Here is a 10,916-nt window from a genome sequence, read left to right as displayed (position 1 = left end):
TGAACAAAAACAAGTAAAAAAATCTGATTGTGATCGGTCTGCTTTTGAAATACCATTTTAAAAAGCTCTGCTAGGGACCAAAACTCATAAATACAAGATTCATTTGGTATAAAGTTGGGCTGCCAGCGTTTCTGTTACCCTATAATCACAAAATCGGCTTTTTGCAATACTGATACCACATGCTACTTCTTGTTTTCGTCCCAAAATGCTTCTTGGCAAAATTATTCCAGTTTGTTCATACACCAACACCTCCTTGTTTCTACACTCACTGTCCATGTTATCAGCTCCACTTACCATATAGAAACACGTTGTAGTTCTACAATTACTAACTGTAGTCCATCTGTTTCTCTGCATGCTTTGTTACCCCCCTTTCATGCTGTTCTTCAATGGTCAGGACCCTCACAGGACCACCACAGAGCAGGTATTATTTAGGTGGTGGATGATTCCCAGCACTGCAGTGACACTGACACGGTGGTGGTGTGTTAGTGTGTGTTGTGCTGCTATGAGTGGATCAGAGTTTTTAAACACCTCACTGTCACTGCTGGACTGAGAATAGTCCACCAACCAAATATATCCAGCCAACAGTGCCTAGTGGGCAGCGTCCTGTGACCACTGATGAAGGTCTAGAAGATGACCGACTCAAACAGCAGCAATAGATGAGCGATCGTCTCTGACTTTACATCTACAAGGTGGACCGACTAGGTAGGAGTGTCTAATAGAGTGGACAGTGAGTGGACACGGTGTTTAAAAACTCCAGCAGCGCTGCTGTGTCTGATCCACTCATACCAGCACAACACACACTAACACACCACCACCATGTCAGTGTCACTGCAGTGCTGAGAATGATCCACCACCTAAATAATACCTGCTCTGTGGTGGTCCTGACCATTGAAGAACAGCATGAAAGGGGGTAACAAAGCATGCAGAGAAACATATGGACTACAGTCAGTAATTGTAGAACTACAAAGTGCTTCTATATGGTAAGTGGAGCTGATAAAATGGACAGTGAGTGTAGAAACAAGCAGGTGGTTTTAATGTTATGGCTGAAAGTGGCTTCGGCAGCCGTGCTTTATACAACTCAATGGAATCATCAGACTGACCAACACCTCGTGCTACACGTCACACAATCACTTTTGTTCACGGCCGCATCGTTGTTCGAATACAGAATTTTCTTTATGGTTTTTACCTTTCACACCAAGTCCTGTAACTCTGTGAGGCTTTAAGCCTGAATATAGTCTTACGGGAGTGTAAATGCATCAAATAAGATAAACTACAGATGAATTGCAGCCCTTCTGTTGGATCAGGCAGGTTTACAGCCTGTGATTCCACGCTATACGCCTGTCGTTCTCATGTATGTATTAATAAATGTGTGCAGCCCAAGTGCTCATCAACCACTTCATCCTAGTCAGGGTCGTGATGGGTCCAGTTCCATCGGGAAACATGTACATGCTATTTTTTATTTATATATTTTTTTTAGTTATGCATTTTCTCCCCCTTTTCTTCCTTCTAACTGCCCCATTGCGTCACGCTTCCTCTCCACCAATGCCGATCCCCGCTCCGATTGAGGAGAACGAAGCTAACCCACGCCCCCTCCGACACGTGGGCAGCATGCCGTATGCGTCTTATCACCTACACTTCGACGAGTGCAGTGCAGCTCAGCGTTGTGTACGGAGAGACGCACCCTGACAGCACTCTTTTCTCATCTCTGTGCAGGCGCCATCAATCAGCCACCAGTCATGAGAGAGAGAGTCCCGCCCATATCTGAACAACAGTCCAATCGTTGTTCATGTGGCCGCTCAGCCTTAGACGGCAGGCAGAGCTGAGATTCGATACGATGTATTCGAGATCCCAGCTCTGGTTCCAGCGTGTGTTTTTACCGCTGCGCCACCTGAGCGGCCATGTGATTCTATTATTAATACATACATGATTGTGGGAAAATGCAGGTCCCATTTTTAAATGACTTTTAAGGTTTCAGGGTTCCAGCTATCGACCGAGTGAACCATGTAAAATTTAAGCTGGTATTAAAGAGTGCGGGTGGCTTTTATTCATTTAGGTATGGGATTAGTTGTTGAAACACTGCAGGAGTACTCCAGTTCTCCTGTGCAGCCTGAACTTTGAACATTTTCCTTTGTGATTTTAAAACCTAAATACGTCGTAGCCAATTACAAGTAAACAATATCAATATCAAACCACTTCAAAATCTACTGAAATGCATCATCGATGAACGACGAGCAGCGAGACTGACCGCACTGTTACAAGACTTGGTGTGAAAGACCAACACAGGACAAACCAACCACGGTCGAGCGCGGTTCTTTGGATCTTCTCATGACGCCTTTATGAAGTGGATTCGGGACTCCTGGAGCCGCTTCCTTTGGCTTTGATCTGTAACCAGGTCTCACCCAGCGCCTGGGCGAAGTGATCGTCCACCGAGCCGGTGATGGACACGGAGTTCGACGCTGCCTCAGGCTCCTGGTAGATGTTTCCCAGGCTGCGGCGGAAATGCTCCTCTATCACAGGGTCACACGCAGCGTTGGCTAAGAGAAGAACAGGCATTCGAACATGAGGCTACGTTAATGCACATGTAATTAAAAACTAAAGCTAAACATTCAGTTATGATTCTGAATCTGAGAAATATCAACACATTTGTGGGTATTTTTGCATCTCCCACTCGCCCACGTCCACAGGAAACGCTGGTGTGAATGTTTAAACAATAGTATAGCACAGAAATATGCTCAGAACTGGGGCTCTGATATTTTCGGCGTATCCCTCGCCCCTATATGCAGCAGTGTACAGTCTTACCGTTCGCTTTGCTCTTCATGCTGGTCACCCCGGAGCTGAAGCCGTTCGGGGACATGTGGCAGTTGGAAAGGTTGCACGTGCGGTTGCTTGCAGGAGCACAAGTGATCACCGATGGACGATTCTGACAGAAATAGTACAAGAATTTAATGTCAGCACGGTTTAGTGATGTTTCTTCATTTGCTTTCAAGTGAAGCTCGTTTAGTGTCTGTGTTCGGCTGTGTTACGGCTCGTTTAGTGTCTGTGTTCGGCTGTGTTACGGCTCGTTTAGTGTCTGTGTTATGGCATGTTTAGTGTCTGTGTTCGGCTGTGTTGCAGCACATTTAGTGTCTGTGTTACGGCTCGTTTAGTGTCTGTGTTCGGCTGTGTTGCAGCACATTTAGTGTCTGTGTTATAGCACGTTTAGTGTCTGTGTTATGGCATGTTTAGTGTCTGTGTTCGGCTGTGTTGCAGCACATTTAGTGTCTGTGTTCGGCTGTGTTACGGCATGTTTAGTGTCTTTGTTCCGGCTCGTTTAGTGTCTGTGTTCGGGCTGTGTTACGGCACATTTAGTGTCTGTGTTCGGCTGTGTTACGGCACATTTAGTGTCTGTGTTCGGCTGTGTTACGGCATGTTTAGTGTCTGTGTTCGGCTGTGTTACGGCATGTTTAGTGTCTGTGTTCGGCTGTGTTACGGCACATTTAGTGTCTGTGTTCGGCTGTGTTCCGGCTCGTTTAGTGTCTGTGTTCCGGCTTGTTTAGTGCCTGTGTTCGGCTGTGTTACGGCATGTTTAGTGTCTGTGTTCGGCTGTGTTACGGCATGTTTAGTGTCTGTGTTCGGCTGTGTTACGGCACATTTAGTGTCTGTGTTCGGCTGTGTTCCGGCTCGTTTAGTGTCTGTGTTCCGGCTTGTTTAGTGCCTGTGTTCGGCTGTGTTACGGCATGTTTAGTGCCTGTGTTCGGCTGTGTTACGGCATGTTTAGTGCCTGTGTTCGGCTGTGTTACGGCATGTTTAGTGTCTGTGTTCGGCTGTGTTACGGCATGTTTAGTGTCTGTGTTCGGCTGTGTTATGGCACATTTAGTGTCTGTGTTCGGCTGTGTTACGGCTCGTTTAGTGTCTGTGTTCCGGCTTGTTTAGTGCCTGTGTTCGGCTGTGTTACGGCATGTTTAGTGTCTGTGTTCGGCTGTGTTACGGCTCGTTTAGTGTTGAGGAATTCTAAATGCCAGTTTAATGCAGTGAAAACCTTGTTTGCCTTCTCCTACACACCTGCTGCCGTTCTGCAGTCCCAAGCGAAGGGAGCGCGGGAGACCTGGTGGCGTCCATGCTGTTTTTGGTCAAGGCGAGCGGCTGCTCCATGGCGTAAATGGAGAACGGAGGGTACAGCCGGCCGGTGTGAAGGCCACTGATGGCGGAGGGAGCGTGCTCGAAGGGGTTGTGGACGTGAATCCAGGGTTCCTGCCTGCTGTCTCCATCCACAGGATTTCCCCTTAAGATGGAAACGACAGGAAATGCAATCAGGCGGAGAAACACAAGAATGTTCAATAACGTTTAAAGTACCGAGAGCTGAAATTATTCTGAGACTGCTGGGAATTTTGTTTATAAGGCGGGGCGAGCTCAGGTACAGCAGACCTGCTCTTTCATCTACTGGTCTTTCCTCAGGAACTGCACTGGCCTTCATTATTACGTTTGTGCACATCCTTCCAAATTCAGTTCAATGAACAAATCTCAACTCAATTAAATAAAGCAACATTATGATTTAGGGAAGGCCCTTTCCTGTTCCAGCATGATTGTGTCCCTGTGCACGAAGCAAGCTCTATACAGACATGATTCGACAAGTTCAGTGGCCTGCACAGAGCTCAGAACTTAACACCTTCAGGATGAATTGACTTGCCGATTGCAAGCCAGGCCTTTTTATCTGACCTAAAAATGACCAAAAGACTAATTAAAGTTGCACAAATTTCCACAGACACACTCCAAAATGTCTTAAAAAGCAAAGCTCAAGCAAACCAATCCACTTAATGCAGTGCTGGCTTTATGGTTGTGTGTCAGATGGCCTTTCTGACACAACCCACCTAATTCTATATGAGCTTGGGATCTGCACTGACTGTTTATACTCGAGACAGGCTAGAAGCACACCTGAGATTAAAACCCTGGATCTCAGCAGTAATGGAAAAGCTTAATTTACAGCTCTGCCACCCAAGCATTTACTAAAATAATATCCTAAAAAATAATAAAAACAAGATTTAGGAATTTCTGCACTTTAGTAATTAGATGCAGATTTAGTGCCTTAAATGCGGAACGGAGTCTGGAACATTATAAACAGAGACCTCAGTAGTCTGTTAGAAAATAAAACTAAGTTTAGGTGAATGTGAAGTAATAAGATATCAATCTAACAAAATGTATCGCACTAAATATTTTAGTAATTATACACAACAGAACTAAATGTTTATCCAAAAAGCAGGTTCAGTGCAGTGAGTGTTTCATTCCCCAGCTGTGTTAATCTAATCTGTGATTAATTATTATATAATTCTTTATAACAGTGAAGCAAAGCACAAAGATTTAGAGATCTTCAAGGTTTTAGGCACAAAAAGCATGTCACTTTCTATCAGAAATGCTTTGGCTGTGTTTTTCGTACTATTAAAACTCCCCAAATGTGATGCTTTCTTAAAAACCGTCTTTGTTTTAAAAAAGAACATTTACCAAACTGCTTTACCACGGTGCTATAAGTGTGTGTGTGTTTTATTTGGCTCATTTAATTTTAACTGTTGGCTTGCTTGTTACAGTTCAGTGTTAAGACTACTAAGAAAAGACTCAGACCCGAGTGATGCCTTGTAAAGCGTAACGCTAAACACAAGCCTGGCTCTTAATAAAAGAAAACACAGCCTGAGGACCCACCCTGTGCCTGGTTACTACCCACTTTTGGGTCACATCCCACCAGCTAACCATAAAAAGAGGCAACTAATCACAGCGTGCACTTACAGATGAGATGAAAACAGGCAGCTCATTTTTGCCATTTGTTCATTTTCGTACTCATGGCCGCTCCCAACTTCCACGTCGTCAAACTTTCTTTTGATGGGACTGATCGGAGTCCCTGTCCTGCTGTTTCCAGTCGATGAGGACAAGCCGTGCATCCTGGAGTCCCCTGAATCATCTGAGACAATAACGAACACGCAAACTCATTATGAAGCACGAAACAAGTTCTCATAACTTCTTATTTACTTAAGTAATAAGAATCAGAAAAATGAGGTCAAATGGATTTACTTCACATTTGGTTGGAATACAAAAACATTTGAATAATAATGGAAAATAAAGTTATACTGTAAGCCTTGACTGTTTAATCAAAAATTAGACTCAGAATGGTCTTGTAATGTCTTATTACTTAATTAAATACCAGTGGGAAAGAAAGACACTCTTTCCAATATTAATAATCTAGTCTGTGAACATTTGTTTTGTTTGTTTGTTTATTAGGATTATATCTTCATGTTTTACACTTTGGTTACATTCCTGACAGGAACAGTAGTTACTCATTTAAACAATAGAACACGAGAGGGAGTGTGTAATTCGCGATAACACAAGACCTCGAGTGTTCTATTGCTTTTATACAACAGTTTTTACAAAATAAAGAAAGAAAATAAATCAAAGAAGCCCTGAATTTCATATTAAATATGCTTTAATATTGACAATACCTTCCGCCAAAAAGTAGTTCCACAACGAATATAAAGTTTAACACTACAAACCAGACATCCCAAGTTGCAAAAACTCATTTCAGGGAGGTAAGAAGAAAAAGAAGAAGAAGAAAGCAAGAACCTCCGAAGGGAAAAAAAGAAATAAAAAACCTCTCGCACACACCAAAGGCTATGGATGATAACAGAACTACTAGGAGCTGCTAACTGGCTTAACTAACTGTTCGCGTTACAAACACATTAATGTTCCCTACATAGTGCACTAGATTGTGTATCAGATCATGGATATATGTTCCCTACATAGTGCACTAGATAGTGAATTAGACAGTTGGTTATGTTCCCTACACAGTGCGCTAGATTGTAGATCAGATAACGGATTGAAAACGCGACCGGGAAAAAAAGTCGGTGTCGCCTGCGTGCGCGTTTGTGTGCATGAAGCTTGTCGTTACTGGCAACGCGTCAGCGGAGTAATACCATTGTGGTGTGAAAAGGCCGTGCTGTTATCACCAATATCAGCACGTTTAGAACGCTTCTCAACCAATCAGATTGTAAGGTCGGAACTACCTGTTGTATAACACAGTCATGGACAATTTTGTATCTCCAATTTACCTCACTTGCACGTCTTTGGACTGTGGGAGGAAACCAGAGCACCCGGAGTAAACCCACGCAGACACGGGGAGAACATGCAAACTCCACACAGAAAGGACCTGGGACCGCCCCACCTTGGGACCTTCTTGCTGTGAGGCGACAGCACAACCCACTTAGCCACCGTGCCACCTAACACCTCTGTTGTAAACCGGGCCTCGTTATCCAACATCAGTGTCTGACCTCACAGATTCTCTTTTGGCGGCACAAATTCCAACAGACACACTCCAAAATCGTCTGGAAAGCCTTTCACAAAGAGTAGAGGAATGTATAGTTGTAAAGATTGGCCAACTCCATAGAACAGGGATGTCCAGCAAGGTTGTAGTCAGGAATCCACTTACTTCAGACTGTATAGTGCACGGTCAGGGCGATCACAACACCTGACATGTTTGGATTTAAAAGTAAAAATGACTAGAACTAATTTTAGTGATAATAGAGGAGGTCATGGGATATTCATGTAATTTAAATGTACAAATATACTAAAATAATAGAATGGACTTGTACCCACACATAACATACAAACAATAAACAAATTAAAACACCTAATAAGTAGCTGTAAATAAAATCTAAGTTTCTCAAATGATCTAAAGAATGAAGTTTATTTTTAACAATAGGGAGAGACTCATTAAAAGGAAAATAACAACAAATACTAAATAAAAGTGTTCAGACTAAACACAAAAGTATTAAAACTAATATTACAGCATGTTTGTATTCTCTAACAGTTAATTCGAGCAGTTTTATTAGAGTTGTTTGTTCTACCAAGTATTGGTTGTTTACTACACACTGCTAGTTAGCCACTCGGATCAAACGTCAAGAAAGCAAAATAAATACGGCTTATACACGTCCATTAGACTCATATTTACCATCATATGAATCGTAGTGAAGTGTCCCGATGTTGTTGTTCATTTTATCCATAAATTGGTGGCTCAAAAGGTCCATCCTCGTTAGCAGCATTTAGCTCTAGAGCTAGCCAAGCTAGCTAGCTAACCAAACAGTAGCTAGCTAGCTTAGCGGTGAAGAAAAAAAGTGCGCTAGAGAGCTAAGCTAAACTTCCATTCGGTCTGTTCTCATATAAACACAAGAAAAGCTTTAATGTTGCTTTTAATGTTTCTTTTATCGACTTAGCGAACAACAATACGTGTAAAACAGCAACATTACAAGCCAGAACGAAACGATAAAAGAGCAGCAACGGAGCTGCACAGACCGTCTGTTAGCCGCTCACTAACACATCAAGGCTAACTGTGCTAACTAGCTAGCCGCTGGAGGCTAGGTTCTCAAATGGCATACTTGCACACTACGCGGTTTTTAAGTATGCATAAATATAAATTCTATATAAGTACTAACTATCTATATTACTACTTAGTACACACTTTTTTTCTTAGGTCAAGGTAGGGTAATACGATAATGGTTTATCTATTAGAAAGAATAGGATTAGAATTCAGAATCTTTCTCATGTTACAAAACATTCACATGATACAATAAAACTCTACATTTATTTACATACTTATACTGTATTGTAAATAAGACATCAATACAATTGATTAAATCATTCAAATTCTACATGAAACTAGCTAACTACATCTATTCATGTAAAACAAAATAGACACAATAGTCTAAGTCAAATAGTCTTTGAATCTTAATGATTTTTTTTTAAATGTTTTGTTACTAAACAGAACACTTTTTTCTTTCATAAATTAATTTGCTAGTTTTTAATCGGCTAAACAAAACATACAACCAAGAACTTTCTATTATCTACTGATTAATTTAGTCAAGTCAAGAGAGGTTTATTGTCATTTCAGCTATATACAAGTACATATTGAAACGAAACAACGTTCCTCCAGGTCCAAGGTGCAACATAGAACAAAAAGTGCAAGACAGTAGAGTACACAGTGCAGATAGACAACATTACAATAATACGAGAATGCTTAAAATAAATAAAGGAAGACAAGACTAGAGACAAGTGACAAGTGTTGGTTAGTACATGGTACTGAGTACATAATGGTGAGGTAGATTATACACAAGTTATGTGTATCAGTCAAGTTAAGTCAGACTCATTTATATAACGCTTCTTACTATGAACATTGTCTCACTTAAACAATTTACATTATTTAAGGATAATATTTGTCAAATAATTGAAAATGTCAAATAGTTTTGCAGAATGACATTGTAAGCAATCACTTGATGATCACATAAACAAAGAAAAGAAGAGAATCATCTTGGGTGTGGGGCATAAATGAGAGAATGTGTGAGAATTTGTGCCCATTCAGTCAAAAGAGGATTTGTATGACTGGGCACTGATGTTGGACTTAACAAACAAAGACAAAGCAGAAGGTGGGCATTTTTTTCAGCCTTCGATCATGTAAAGCTTGCTTAACTGTGGACACCGTTCCCAAATCCCTGTAATACATTTACATTTTCGGCATTTAGTAGACGCTTATATCCAAAGTGACTTACACTACTGTGACAGTATACAGTCTAAGCAATTGAGGGTTAAGGGCCTTGCTCAAGGGCAAGGCCTCAAGCCTGTGTAGTGGTTAGGCTTGAACCGGCAACCTTCTGATTACTGGACCAGTACCTTAACCACTAGGCTACAACTGCTTTTGTAATACCATTATTTTATTTACCTTCAGTAACCACTTTATCTCGATCATAGTTTTGGTGGTCAGGATTACACCCTGGATTGTGTTACATACAACACACATACAAATTAGTCCAACTGCTTTCATATCATATATTTCTGGAAAACAGGATTCAACAGGATTATTAAAATGATGTAATCAAAGCAAGTGCTTTATAACAAACACACAAGGCTAACTTGTTTACATTACTTTACCTTATCTGTATGGCCCTGGACACCTTCACTTCACTGCCATGTTTACTGTTTACAGATGAAAATACAGCAGACTCCCACACTAAATACTAAGCATATTATTATTCTATAGTTTCAGGTGAAACACACCTTGTAACAACCAAAGCTAAAATCCAACATTTATGCAACTATAATTCAGTTTTGTAGATATTAAATTCAATAATTATTAATAAAATCTGACCATCTAAAGGGACAGTGATAGCCAGGTGAGTAGAGCTTTGGACTATCAACTGGAAGATTGGTGGCACTTCCTATTTAAGTGCATTTGGTGGCAGTATTGTACCAAAACGTTGCTCTACAAAGCCAGTGCCTCAAACCCAGCTCAAATCTTATCTTATACACACACACAAGTGAAATTACCTAGTGTATACATTCATGATTACAGAGTCATTAGCTCTTTATAACATTGAATAACCTTCACTTTCACTTGGTGGAAAATTGAAGCAGCCTTTATTTAAGGAAGGCCGTTTTCTTCCAGTATAAACAAGCTCTATACAGACATGAAGAAAAGCTCGGCTTAAAGAAACTCCAGAGTCCTGCACAGAGCCCTGACCTCAAAACCACTCAACAGCTCTGGAATGAACCAGAACATCAACTGAAGTCATTCCTGACCAAGTGCTCTCACACATTCTCTCTTGATTCTCTTCTTATCCTGGCAATCAGGATTTATCCCCACCCCATCACTTTAACGACGCTCTGGAGGACTGAAAACGATGAATACAGCCTACAGCCGAACGTGCCGATCAATCACTGACTGACTACTTAGTGTTCCTTTTCTAACAGATAGTGATTTTCCTGGTAGATCCCACCCTCAAAATACACTTCATTTCAGGATGGATTTTCTACCATTCACATTTTCATTTTACATTTTCAGCATTTAGCAGACGCTTTTTATCCAAAGCGACTTACACAATGAGCAATTGAGGGTTAAGGGCCTTGCTCAG

At 41.3% G+C, this 10,916-nt stretch overlaps 1 protein-coding gene across 1 annotated transcript; it reads right to left on the bottom strand.

Moving 5' to 3' along the window:
- Positions 1-1,012: 1,012 nt before the first annotated feature.
- Positions 1,013-8,197, bottom strand: vgll4a (vestigial-like family member 4a). Its single transcript, XM_063015484.1, has 5 exons — positions 7,967-8,197; positions 5,755-5,926; positions 4,042-4,261; positions 2,800-2,920; positions 1,013-2,534 (listed from the first exon to the last, which is right to left on the bottom strand). Exons 1-5 carry the CDS (start codon positions 8,055-8,057, stop codon positions 2,335-2,337), a joined length of 804 nt encoding a protein of 267 aa, XP_062871554.1. The 5' UTR covers positions 8,058-8,197; the 3' UTR covers positions 1,013-2,334.
- Between the last annotated feature and the right edge of the window lie 2,719 nt (positions 8,198-10,916).

The sequence above is a fragment of the Trichomycterus rosablanca genome, chromosome 19 (genome assembly GCF_030014385.1).
Source record: "Trichomycterus rosablanca isolate fTriRos1 chromosome 19, fTriRos1.hap1, whole genome shotgun sequence".
NCBI lineage: Eukaryota > Metazoa > Chordata > Actinopteri > Siluriformes > Trichomycteridae > Trichomycterus > Trichomycterus rosablanca.
The sequence above is the reverse complement of the archived record's forward strand: the minus strand, read 5'-3'. Positions and strand labels throughout refer to the sequence as shown.